Source organism: Mus caroli, unplaced genomic scaffold (genome assembly GCF_978045245.1).
Source record: "Mus caroli unplaced genomic scaffold, Mus_caroli_1 scaffold_6, whole genome shotgun sequence".
NCBI classification, from domain to species: Eukaryota; Metazoa; Chordata; class Mammalia; order Rodentia; family Muridae; genus Mus; species Mus caroli.
In genome coordinates, this window is record NW_028227261.1 from 135,117,136 (window position 1) to 135,131,674 (window position 14,539).

At 37.9% G+C, this 14,539-nt stretch overlaps 1 protein-coding gene across 1 annotated transcript in view; it reads right to left on the reverse strand.

Moving 5' to 3' along the window:
- Window positions 1-14,539, reverse strand: part of Cngb3 (cyclic nucleotide gated channel subunit beta 3) — a 211,722-nt gene that overhangs the window by 77,489 nt on the left and 119,694 nt on the right. Inside the window, exons 10-11 of the mRNA XM_085838484.1 lie at window positions 8,866-8,958; window positions 2,242-2,383 (exon numbers count right to left, since the gene is read on the reverse strand). Coding sequence (XP_085694610.1) covers window positions 2,242-2,383; window positions 8,866-8,958 — 235 coding nt within the window. The remainder of the gene's footprint in view (window positions 1-2,241; window positions 2,384-8,865; window positions 8,959-14,539) is intronic.

Genomic DNA, 14,539 nt, shown 5'->3' on the forward strand with positions numbered 1-14,539 from the left:
TAACTAATCCATAATTCCTACTCTTTATATAGCCATCATATAGTCTCCTTATCTACCTCTTCTATAGTATAGTATTAGGCACTGGAACAATAGACCTACATCTCAAAGCTTGATGAAATTATCTGAATTAGCTAACTTTGATGCTTACCCAGCTGTAGTGTCTTATTATTTTGTTCAATATCCTCATCTTCACTGTATGGAATGCTCCCTTCTTTTAAGACCCTTGATCACTTTTAGAATAAAATTTAAAATTTTTTACTAGATATTTTCTTTATTTACATTTCAAATGTTATATCCCCTTTCCTGGTTTCCCCTCCAAAAAAACCCCTCCCCCCCTCCCTGTTCCCCAACCTATCCAGTCCCACTTCCTGGCCCTGGAATTCCCCTATACTGGGGCATAGAACCTTCACAGGACCAAGGGCCTTTCCTGCCCTTGATGATCGACTAGGCCATCTTCTGCTACATATGCAGCTGGAGCCATGAGTCCCACCATGTGTTTTTTTTTTGGTTGGTAGTTCAGTCTCAGGAAGCTCTGGGGGTACTGGTCAGTTCACATTGTTGTTCTTCCTATGGGGTTGCAAACCCCTTCAGCTCCTAACCGTCACAAAAGAACACACATGATGATATGTGTGGATATTAGCCCATAAATTCAGATACAATTCAAAAAACACATGAAACTCAAGAAGGAAGACCAAAGTGTGGATACTTTGATCCTTGATATCTTTTCAATAGCAATTGTCCTTAATCTGCTAGTTACTATACCTAAGCAAAAATAAAACACATATTTAAGACTAGTGGGATGGCTCAATGGTTAAAAGCACTGGATGATCTTCCTGATGTCCTGAGTTCAATTCCCAGCAACAATATGGAAGCTTACAACCATCTGTAATGGGATCTGATGCCATCTTCTGATGTGTCTGAAGATAGCAAGTGTGTACTCATATACATAAAATAAATAAATCTTCAAAAACACATTTAAAAATGCTGGTCCTATTTAATTTATATTATAATTAACATTGAATCTCCTTGCTCAATGCTTTTCATAGGCTGACTTTCCATTGCTTTCAAGGCAAAACTCAGATTTAATATTCAGAATTCTTAAGATATTTTATTCTTGAATTTGTTTCTTATTTCCAAAAGCCCTTTGTCTCATCAGTGCTGTTTGAATGTCAAACACATTTCATGCTTTACCACTGACATATTTCCATAAGTAATTATGATCAACAGAACTGCCTGTTGGTGGTAACTGGATACTACCTGACCCTTGAAAACACCTCAATATGCATCTCTCCCATATAACCTGAGAGGCTTCCCTTTACTGAACAGCAGACAGCTTCTGAACTCTTCCATATGCCATGTTTAGAGACAGTTAACATTAATTGATGCACTAGTTGAGATCTGACAATTTTTTAGTAGTATCAAATATCAAATATCATCTTATTGTTTCAGAATGAATTTTATCCATACTGCAGTGAATGTGGTAGGAATGTGTTTCTAGTGTGTTTATTGATTTTGTGATACAGTTTGAGCTCTTAAATCATGTATTATAGCCTTATATGGACTTGGATTACTGAGTAGGGGGCTGCAAAATCAAGACAATAAATTTTTTCTGAATTCATAATGGCCAAAATTAATTAAATAAAATATGTAATGAGTATGAAGTGTCTCTGGTAGAGTTTGCCCAGGCTGTTTGGCATAACTTCACTGTAGCCTTGGTTCTGATACATCACAGACCTACTTTGCATTGTGCACTTGGCAACACATTATGCAAAAATACATGTTCTTTGAAACACCTGGTTCAAATTCTAGACTCCATTATGTATTATGAATTATAATGTTTTTACTGTAAATTCAAAGGGTTTATATCCTAACAAAATCGCCTGTCAGGTCTTATGGAAGATTTAATGCCTAAAAAGGAAAACCACCTGGTTAAGGCAGCACTTTTATGTAACTCTAGCACTAAGAATTTGAATCCATTTTTCAACGAGAGGAAAGCTAACCATAAGTTTGAGGCTAGCCTAGACTAAGTAGCGAGTCTGTTACCTCACCAAAAGTCAATGCTTTAGTGCTGATCCAAGTACATTCTTTTCCACATCATTAAATAGGTAAAAGGTAGCAACACAAGGAAGAGAAAGGAGCAAAAGGACCACAGATTTCAATATTTCCTCCATAAAATTTATAAATATTGTTAATCATTAAAAATGAACATACTTTGTACATAGGGATACATTGCCAGCTTACCTGACCAATTAAGCTGGAGAAAACAAAAACCCCAGAGAAAAAATTCAAGAATTGGAAAACAATTTCAAATGAAGTCTGTGGCTCTGGAAGGCCCCCGATAGTAATTAAAGTTCGAACTGCCCAATAAAAGCATCGCAGATACCTGTAAAAGAGATGCATAGATTCTCTTATACATACCATTGTAACACCATTTGCTCTCACACACAGTTCATGGAGGCAGGAACTGGCAAACAATATGTATGCTACTGTAAACTTCTTAATAAACATTAGGAAATGACTAACCACTTAAACACAAGGAGGGTATTTACTATTTCCAAATATTGTTGGACTGTTTTATCAGGCTTCTATTTCTTGGGTGAGAGATTTGTACAAAACTTAGCACAGACGCACTCTCTATGTTTAACAATGAATGAAAAACTTGGGGCAACTTGGATGTTTGGAGACATTTGGGAAGATGTGTTTGAAGCCATCTGCTTTGTCCCTTGAGTATTACTCTTGGCTTGGTATGCATGTTTTTCTCCATATAATCTCTTTTTGGAATGCTCAGGTATGCTCTTTCCTTACACATCGAAGCCTAGTCAGCTTGGTAGTAGATACCTGTAGAAAGAGACCTTTCTACTTATCTTCCTAATGACACTAGGATTGTGCTTTCTTGTACTCTGCCTGTCTTAATATAAATGCACTTATTTTTTCAGTTGCAAAATTTCCCTATAAAGTTTACTTTTGTCTCCTTAGTGATCTTCCCCACATCCTGACCCATCCAACTCCACATTGTCTATCAGTCTTTTTTAGATACTAACAGACCAACCAACCAACAAAACAGAAGAAAACAAAGGAAAGAGACAGAGAAAAAAAAGACACAACATAAAACAAAACAAAAACAAAGAAAAATATTCAGAAATACAAACACATGAAGAGCCCCCCAACCCCCACACTATAAGAACATAAAAATCAAACCATAATATTTAAGTTCATGAACTTCTTGATAGCAACTGCTTCCTTTAGATTGATCATGGTTCAATATGTAGCTTAAGAGAATCTTATAATCCTGAAACCCCGTAATATGGTAGTCTCTTGCCTTGTTCTATTTGTCAAGCAAATCCCTAGGACTAGCTTGAATTAATTAGAAGATATATTAGGCTCCATCTTTCAATGAGAGGGGTAGCAAAGAATTTGAGGCTATCTTTAAATTGTCAAACCAGGGCTGATGAGATGGCTCAGCAGGTAAAGATACTTGACAATAAGCCTGAAAACCTTAGTTCAATAACTGGGAATCCACATTGGAAAAGGAGAACCCCACATGCACATTGTGCTGTCCCCAACCCCTCTAAAACAAATAAATGTAACAAAAATTTTAGTTGCCAAACTATCAATATATGGAGAATGTTGATCACTCTTTATAATTTAGACTCATTTCCAGAAATGAAAAACAGAGTACATAAATATGATCACTATCTTTTCTAAATATTTTTTCATTTATTTATTTATTTATTTATTTATTTATTTATTCACTTCATATTCCAATATCAGCCCCCCATCCTCTCAGTCCCCCCTCACACAACTCCTACCCCTACTTTTCCTATGAGAAGGGGGGTGCCCCCACCCCTGGGTATCACCCCTATACTACTTAGCTATTAAAAACAAGAACATAATGAATTTTTCAGGCAAAAGGATGGAACTAAAAAATATCATCCTGAATGAGGTAAGCAGACCTGAAAGGACATGTATGTACGTACTTACTTATAAATGAATATTAAGTACAGGATAACCATGTTACAATACACAGACCAAAGGAAGCCAAATAAGAAGAAGGTTCCAAGGGAGGATACTTGAATCTTTCTCAGTAGGGAAAAAGAAATAGATACTGGAGGTAGATTAAAGGAAGGAACTGAATGGAAAAGGGGATGGGGATAGGAACAGGGCATGGGGATCAGGTGAAGGGAAAGCAGGGGAGAGAGAACAGAAATTGTCAGTGGGCTTGAAAACCCCCATCTTTTTATATTTTATCATATTATTGAATATGCAGATGTGAAAAGAAATAAGGGCACTTTTCTAAGTAGGGAAACCATTTTTGGATGAAAAAGATAATTTATCTAGAATTTCAGAACACCAAATAGAACTACTTGGCTCTGATAACACAGCCTGTGTCAGGCATTCCTACTGTATCCTTAAAAAACTTCTTGCATATGGAAGGGGGAAGGAAGGATTGTAAGACTCAGATTGGGGACTAGAGCAAAACAGTGACTTTTGGACATGACCAGATGGCTAAACTCTGGTGCTCTCAGCAGCAATGGATGCCCTTACAACACCTGCACAAGATCAAGGCAGTTAATACTTTAGCAGAGAGCGAGAAGGCATTGGAGAAACCCACTTCTGACTTAAGAGCTGTGGACAGTGGATGGCTTCTAGGGGAAAGACAGTCACTTTTGCTTAAGCGTATGCATCCTGTTAGACAGACCAGTTCAACGGATGGTCTCACACCCAGGAATATATGGGTAACACAGATTGGAGTCCCAATTTCTTTTTAAGACATTAAGTTTGGGGTGATAGGGAGGTCAGGCAGATATGTGAGGAGTTAGAGAGGAGTGACAGAGGAGTAATGACCACAGTACATTGTATAAAATGCTCAAGGAATTAAAGTAAATTTTAAAAATCCAAACATTTTATAGATAAGCAATGGACTCAGTGAGTCTCAGTTTTTTCCCCCCTTTATGGTGTTCATGGTAGATTAGAACTTTTTATAGAATTCTATTTATTTATAAAACAGAAGTACTAAAGGATTCAGTTGTACTACTCCTGGGTATATTCCCTAAGGATTTTGTATCCTACTACAGAGACTGTCATACACATCCATGCTCACTGCTGCACTATCTGCAACAGACAAAAAAATTAAATAAGCTTGGATTTGTACTAGTAGATGGATGGATAAGGAAAATATATAACATATAGTTAAACTTTATTCAGCCATCAAGAAAAATTAGTTATGAAATTTTAAAAAATGAGTTGAACTGGAAAACATCAAATTAAGTAAAGAGGCAACTCAAGGTCAGAAAGAAAAATACTGTATGTTGTCCTTCATATGCAGGTCAAGGTGGTGTAAATGATGGTAAATACCGTGATACTAGAAAGGCATCAATTAAGTGGAAAGGAGTCTTTAATGAGAGCATTGAGAAAGACAATAGAACACGTGAAATAATAAAGTGGAAATACTGGGGACATAAAGGTTCAGTGGGGAGGAGAGACAGAAAGATGAGAAAGAGGAGGGTAGATGTAAAACCAACCAGAATGAAGTATGTTCAAAAATCCTGCAAGGAAAACTGCTCCTATATAGGCCAATTAAAATAGGAAATTAAAGCATTTTGGGAGATGGGGTTCAACAAATTGATCAGTGGGAAAGGCCTTGTTTCACAAGTCTGACAACCTGAGTTCAAGCCTTAGATTTCATGTAAACCTAGACAGAAGTAACTCCACAAAGTTGTGCTCTGACCTCCATGTGTATGCAGCATGCCTCCTAATAACAAGAAATAGTAAATTAAAAACAGGTTTTATTTCTTGTTCTACTGCGAAACATAGAGCAGGAATACTTTAGAACTTTATGACTATATTAGTCTTTGGACAAGGGGAATCATTTTCAAATTCCAAGAAATGGAGTTTTAGAAAGAATGAAACACGCTGGTATTGAATTTATTACTTAATAAAATAAAATCTAGGAGTGAGTGGACTGCAGAAGTGACACAGCTTCTGGGACAGGCAGAAGCGACACAGCTTCTGGGACAGGCCCTGTTTTAGGCTGCAGATATCCCGAAACCTTCCGCACCAGAGGAGAGGTGGCCACCAGGGAGGGCTCTGACCTCCAGAGCAGGTGAGGGAGTCATCTTGTGTCCTGGGTCCCTCGGAGACCAGTCTGTGCTGGTGAGCACGCAGACTGCAGAGGCAACACATCTTCTAGGACAGGCCCTGTTTCGGACCTACATCTTCAGCCAAGAGGCAGGTCTGAATGCCAGACCTCTGTGCACCTTCCCTGCAAGAGGAGAGCTTGCCTGAAGAGAGTACTCTGACCACTGAGACTCAGAAGAGAGCTGAACTCCCAGGACTGCTGACAGAGGCTAACAGAATCACAGGAGGAACACGCACCAGCCAGAGACAACTATAACAACTAACACCAGAGATTACCAGATGACAAAGGCAAATGGAAGAATATTACCAACAGAAACCAAGACTGCTCACCATCATCAGAACCCAACACTCCCACCTCAGCCAGTCCTGGATACCTCAACACACCCAAAAAGCAAGATTCAGATTCAAAAATCATATCTCATAATGCTGTTAGAGGACCTTAAGAAGGGCATTAATAACTCACTTAAAGAAATACAGGAGAACACTGCTAAACAGGTAGAACTCCTTAAAGAATCACAGGAAAACACTGCTAAACAGGTAGAAGTCCTTAAAAGAGGAAACACAAAAATCCCTTAAAGAATTACAGGAAAACACAATCAAACAGGTGATGGAATTGAATAAAACCACCCAAGACATAAAAAGGGAAGTAGAAACAATAAAGAAAACCCAAAGTGAGACAACTCAGGAGATAGAAACCCTAGGAAAGAAATCAGGAACCATAGAAGCGAGCATCAGCAACAGAATTCAAGAGATGGAAGAGAGAATCTCAGGTGCAGAGGATTCCATAGAGAACATGAGCAGAACAATCAAAGAAAATGCAAAATGCAAAAAGATTCTAACTCAAAACATCCAGGAAATACAGGACACAATGAGAAGACCAAACCTCAAATAATAGAAGTAGATGAGAATGAAGATTTTCAACTTAAAGGGCCAGCAAATATCTCCAACAAAATTATAGAACAAAACTTCCCAAACCTAAAGAAAGAGATGCCCAAGAACATACAAGAAGCCTACAGAACTCCAAATAGACTGGACCAGAAAAGATATTCCTCCTGACACATAATAATCAGAACAACAAATGCACTAAATAAAGAGAGAATACTAAAAGCAGTAAGGGAAAAAGGTCAAGTAACACATAAAGGCAGGCTTATTAGAATTACACCAGACTTTTCACTATGAAAGCCAGAAGATCCTGGACAGATGTTATACAGACCCTAAGAGAACACAAATGCCAGCCCAGGCTACTATACATAGCCAAACTCTCAATTACCATAGATGGAGAAACCAAAGTCTTCCTTGACAAAACCAAATTCACACAATATCTTTCCACGAATCCAGCCCTTCAAAGGGCTAGTAACACTAGTAACAAAGATCCCGTGAACTTTTTTTTTTTTTTTTTTTTTTTTTAGAGTTTAAAATCACGTGCCCAGACAGTAAAGCTATCCCGGAGTAAATGTCCAGAAGGCTTTGGCTTATAATGGCAGACATGATTTCAAAGAAACAAAATACAAAATAAATTTATGGGTGCATTTCACATTTTCAAGTCCCAATTTTATACGTCCCATCACTTAATTTATTTTAGATGCAGTTTCTCAACCTGTGGGTTTCTTTAAAATAAGGAAGCTTATAAAATGTAATACCTGCAAAGAGTAGGAAGAGGCTAGATATTTTTCCTATGTGGTCAGCTCTATTATACATCACTTTTGAACAAACACGGTTTTACCTACTCTCACCTTCTTATTTATAAATGTTAAAAATGACAGCTAAATCTGAAATGTTGACATTGATTTCCCAAATCTCAAGGGTTAGCCTTGAACTTTTAAAATATTAAATAGTATGCTACTTTAATTGGAAAATTTTCTGCCTTGATGCTTTGTGGTTTATTTTTGGATTCGTTTCTCAGACATGTCTTACACACCAAGACATGCCCAACCAAAGGTAAGATTTGTAATTTAATTAGATGGCATCATATTGATTTTCTAGGATTAGCTTAATTAGTCAAGGGTGTCTATCGCTAATGTCTACACTCCAGGCAGATAAATCTTTTCAAGGAGATTTCATCTGGCTCATTTCTTACATAGACTCTCTATAAATTTTTAATGCATGACAACACACAGCTCCCAGTTAAGACAATAAAATAAAATTTAATATAAAACATGAAGGAAATGTGAAACTGGAAATTCTGCTTCTGTAAACATACAAGAATCTCAAGAAACAATATAAATAAAAATCTAATAAATAATCTAAACAAAAAGGATAAAACCTTCAATATCATTGATCATCACGAAAGTGCAAATCAAACTATATTGAGGTTACCATCTTACTCATTAGAATGTCCATAATTAAAAAGACATTTAAAATATGTGAGATGCCTACATTCTGTTTTCTATACTGATTCCAAGTCACTGGCCACATAGAGACACTCATTTCACTCCAACCTTTTCTGTGCTTCCCAAACACCTGTTTTCCTTTCTTTGATTATTAAAATTCTTCCTGTCTCTAGCTGCATATGTAGCAGAAGATGGCCTATTCAGCCATCACTGGGAAGAGAGGCCCCTTGGCATCACAAACTTTATAGGCCCCAGTACAGGGGAATGCCAGGGCCAAGAAGTGGGAGTGGATGGGTAGGGGAGCAGGGTGGGGAGAGGGTATAGGGAACTTTCGGGATAGCATTTAAAATGTATATAAAGAAAATATCTAATAAAAGAAAAAAGAAAAAAATTCTACCTGTGGCAATAGGATACCATGTTGTAGTTTTGATATATATTTCCTGATGATTCATAATGTTGAGCACCCTTTACATTCTTATCAGCCATTTCTCTAAACAAAGAGAAATGTCATTTAAAGTCTTGTTAATTAAAAGCTTTTGCTACTAAATTGCAGGAGTTTCTCATATTTGGGACATTGATCCCTCTCATGTATATGGCTTATAAATATTCTCTCCAGTTTTGATTTGTTGACTATTTTGTTTCTAGTATAAGAGGTATTTTTTAGTGTGGATAGAAACCAATGCTTGTTTGTGATGTAGAATGTTTTTAGTGTGTTGGAAACCCATGCATTTGCCTTTGCTTTTGCATTTGAGGGGCCATATTAAACATATTATTGTCCAAGAAAGGTCACAGAGCAATCTTCCTCTGCTTACACATTCCTTAGCTATATAAAATTTCTGATTATTGTGAACATAGATTCTCTAAAAATTCTTATATACTTCCACCACTTGGATATATTTTCATTTCTCTTCAATAAAAAAGTGTGCCAAATTTATGTTGCAAGGCAAATGCATGATTAATGGATAAAAAAACAACAAACCATTCTGATCTTTTCTTAAAATTTTTATATTCTTTGCGTGTGGTGTCACACCCTTTTAATCCCAGCACTGGGGAGGCAGGGACAGGCAAATCTCTAAGAATTCAAAGACAGCCAGCCTGGTCTGCATAATATGTTCCAGGCCAGACTGAACAACATAGAGAGAGCCTGTCTCAAAAATCTTTATTTCATTTTACTTCCATGCTAATAATATATAAAAAATTAATAGTTCCAATTTGCTCTAACACTTGATATTGTAACTTATGATGGAGAATTGTAATTGTCTACATTACAGGACTGTGAAGTATCTAGAAGAATACACAAAGAACACCCCTTGGAGTGGCATTTCCAGAGAGAAGTAAAGAAGCTAGGGATCTTTCCTGAATGTTCATGGCACCATCTCATAAACTGAAACCTGGGCAGAATAGAGGAATAGAGGGAGATAAAGGAGAAAGTCCTTCATCGCATTAGATGCTGAAAAGGCCTTTGACAAAACTACAACAACCCTTCATGGTAAAAGTAATGGGGACATCAGGAATTCAAGGTGCATACCTAAATATAATAAAAGCAATATAAACCAAACCAATATCTAACATCAAACTAAATGTAGAAAAATCAAAACAATCCCATTAAATTCAGAGACAAGACTAAGCTGTAAACTCTATGCCTACCTATTCAAAATAGTACTCGAAGTTCTAGCCAGAGCAATTAGACCACAAAAGGAGATCAAAGGGATACAAATTGGGAGGGAGAAAGTCAAGATATCACTATTTGAAGATGATATGATAGTATACATAAGCAACTCCAAAAATTCTACCAGAGAGCTCCTGTAGCTGATAAACAGCTTCAGTAAAGTGGCCGGATATAAAATTAATTCTAACAAATCACTGGCCTTCCTCTACTCAAAGGATAAACAGGCTGAGAAAGAAATTAGGGAAATACCCTTCACAGTAGTCACAAATAATATAAAATATTTTGGTGTGAGTCTAACCAAGCAAGTGAAAGATCTGTATGACAATAACTTCAGGTCCCCGAAGAAAGAAATCGAAGAAGACCTCAGAAGATGGAAAGGTCTCCCATGTTCATGGATTGACAGAATTAATATAGTAAAAATGACCATTCTACCAAAAGTAACCTACAGATTCAATGCAATCCCCATCAAAATTCCAACTCAATTCTTCATAGAGTTAGAAAGAGCAATCCTCAAATTCATTTGGAATAACAAAAACCTAGGATAGAGGAAACTAATCTCAACAATAAATGAACTTCTGAGAGAATCACTGTCCCTGAACCCAAGCTGTGCAACAGATCAATAGTGATAAAAACTGCATGGTACTGGTACAGTGACAGGCAGGTCAATCAATGGAATAGAACTGAACAATCAGAAATGAACCCACACACGTCTGGTCACTTGATCTTTGACAAAAGAGCTAAAACCTTTCAGTGGAAAAAAGACAGCATTTTCAACAAATGGTGCTTGTTCAACTGATTGTCAGCATGTAGAAGAATGCAAATTAATCCATTCATATCTCCTTGTACAAAGCTCAAGTCCAAGTGGATCTAGGACCTCCACAAAAAAAACTGGATAAACTGAATCTATAGAAGAGAAAGTGGCAAGAAGCCTTGAATACTTGGGCACAGGGGAAGTCTTCCTGAACAGAACACCAATACCAATGGCTTATGCTTTAAGATCAAGAATTGACAAATGGGACCTCATAAAATTGAAATGCTTCTGTAAAGCAAAGGACAAAGACTGGCTCGACTACCCAGTTTCCCCAGAGTCTAGACCACCAACCAAGGAGTGGACCTGGAGGAATCCATGGCTCCAGATACTTATGTCGCAGAGGATGGCCTTGCCTGACAGCAATGGGAGGGGAGGCCCTTGGTACCTGGAAGGTTTGATGCCCCAGTGTTGGAGGATGCTGGAACAGTGGGGCAGGAATGGATAGGTGGGTGAAGGAGCATCCTCATACAGGCAAAGGAGAGGGTAGATGTGGGATGTGGGTTCATGAAGGGGTAGCCAGGAAGTGGGATATCATTTGAGATGTAAATGAATGGAATGATTAATAATAAATAAATAAAGGAATAAGATGGAAAGCATTTGAGGAAGACACTGGCACAAATTTCTCAGCTCTGCATGCACATAGAAATGCACTCACACCTATGCACAATCACACATACATGCATATATATATGTATATATATATATATATATATATATATATATATATGTATATATGTGTATAAACACACACAAACACATATACACGCACACATGCACACAAGTTGCTGGTATTTTGCTCTGTGTAATTGTGTTTTTTTTTTATTTTTAATATTTTTATTACATATTTTCCTCAATTACATTTCCAATGCTATCCCAAAAGTCCCCCATAGCGCCCCCCACTTCCCTACCCACCCATTCCCATTCTTTTGGCCCTGGCATTCCCCTATATTGGGGCATATAAAGTTTGCAAGTCCAATGGGCCTCTCTTTCCATTGATGGCCGACTAGGCCATCTTTCGATACATATGCAGCTAGAGACAAGAGCTCCGGGGATCTGGTTAGTGCATCATGTTGTTCCAACAATAGGGTTGCAGATCCCTTTAGCTCCTTGGGTACTTTCTCTAGCTTCTCCATTGGGAGCCCTGTGATACATCCAATAGCTGACTGTGAACATCCACTCCTGTGTTTGCTAGGCCCCGGCATCGTCTCACAAGAGACAGCTATATTTGGGTCCTTTCAGCAAAATCTTGCTAGTGTATGCAATGGTGTCAGCGTTTAGAAGCTGATTATGGGACGGATCCCTGGATACAGCAGTCTCTAAATGGTCCATCCTTTCATCACAGCTACGAACTTTGTCTCTGTAACTCCTTCCCTGGGTGTTTTGTTCCCAATTCTAAGAAGGTGCACAGTGTCCACACTTTGGTCTTCATTCTTCTTGAGTTTCATGCGTTTATCAAATTGTATCTTATATCTTGGGTATCCTAAGTTTTGGGCTAATATCCACTTATCAATGAATACATATTGTGTGAGTTCTTTTGTGATTGTGTTACTTCACTCAAGATGATGCCCTCCAGGTCCATCCATTTGGCTAGGAATTTCATAAATTCATTCTTTTTAATAGCTGAGTAGTACTCCATTGTGTAAATGTACCATAATTTCTGTATCCATTCCTCTGTTGAGGGACATCTGGGTTCTTTCCAGCTTCTGGCTATTATAAATAGGGCTGCTATGAACATAGTGGAGCATGTGTCCTTTTTACCGGTTGGGACATCTTCTGGATATATGCCCAGGAGAGGTATTGCTGGATCCTCCGGTAGTACTATGTCCAATTTTCTGAGGAACCGCCAGACTGATTTCCAGAGTGGTTGTACAAGCTTGCAATCCCACCAACAATGGAGGAGTGTTCCTCTTTCTCCACATCCTCGCCAGCATCTGCTGTCACCTGAATTTTTGATCTTAGCCATTCTGACTGGTGTGAGGTGGGATCTCAGGGTTGTTTTGATTTGCATTTCCCTGATGCTTAAGGATGTTGAACATTTTTTCAGGTGTTTCTCTGCCATTTGGTATTCCTCAGGTGAGAATTCTTTGTTCAGTTCTGAGCCCCATTTTTTCATGGGGTTATTTGATTTTCTGGAGTCCACCTTCTTGAGTTCTTTATATATATTGGATATTAGTCCCTTATCTGATTTAGGATAGGTGAAGATCCTTTCCCAATCTGTTGGTGGTTTTTTTGTCTTATTAATGGTGTCTTTAGCCTTGCAGAAGCTTTGTAGTTTCATGAGGTCCCACTTGTCAATTCTCGATCTTACAGCACAAGCCATTACTGTTCTATTCAGGAATTTTTCCCCTGTGCCCATATCTTCAAGGCTTTTCCCCACTTTCTCCTCTATAAGTTTCAGTGTCTCTGGTTTTATGTGAAGTTCCTTGATCCACTTAGACTTGACCTTAGTACAAGGAGATAGGAATGGATCGATTCGCATTCTTCTACATGTTAACAACCAGTTTTGCCAGCACCATTTGTTGAAAATGCTGTCTTTCTTCCACTGGATGTTTTTAGCTCCCTTGTCGAAGATCAAGTGACCGTAGGTGTGTGGGTTCATTACTGGGTTCAATTCTATACCATTGGTCTATTTGTCTGTCACTATACCAGTACCATGCAGTTTTTATCACAATTGCTCTGTAGTAGAGCTTTAGGTCCGGCATGGTGATTCCACCAGAGGTTCTTTTATCCTTGAGAAGAGTTTTTGCTATCCTAGGTTTTTTGTTATTCCAGATGAATTTGCAGATTGCACTTTCTAATTCGTTGAAGAATTGAGTTGGAATTTTGATGGGGATTGCATTGAATCTGTAGATTGCTTTTGGCAAGATAGCCATTTTTACAATGTTGATCCTGCCAATCCATGAGCATGGGAGATCTTTCCATCTTCTGAGATCTTCTATAATTTCTTTCTTCAGAGACTTGAAATTTTTATTATACAGATCTTTCACTTCCTTAGTTAGAGTCACGCCAAGATATTTTATATTATTTGTGACTATTGAGAAGGGTGTTGTTTCCCTAATTTCTTTCTCAGCCTGTTTATTCTTTGTGTAGAGAAAGGCCATTGATTTGTTTGAGTTAATTTTATATCCAGCTACTTCACCGAAGCTGTTTATCAGGCTTAGGAGTTCTCTGGTGGAATTTTTAGGGTCACTTATATATACTATCATATCATCTGCAAAGAGTGATATTTTGACTTCATCTTTTCCAATTTGTATCCCTTTGATCTCCTTTTGTTGTCGAATTGCTCTGGCTAGGACTTCAAGTACAATGTTGAATAGGTATGGAGAAAGTGGACAGCCTTGTCTAGTCCCTGATTTTAGAGGGATTGCTTCAAGCTTCTGACCATTTACTTTGATGTTGGCTACTGGTTTGCTGTAGATTGCTTTTATCATGTTTAGGTATGGGCCTTGAATTCCTGATCTTTCCAAGACTTTTATCATGAATGGGTGTTGGATCTTGTCAAATGCTTTCTCCGCATCTAACGAGATGACCATGTGGTTTTTGTCTTTGAGTTTGTTTATATACTGGAATACGTTGATGGATTTCCGTATA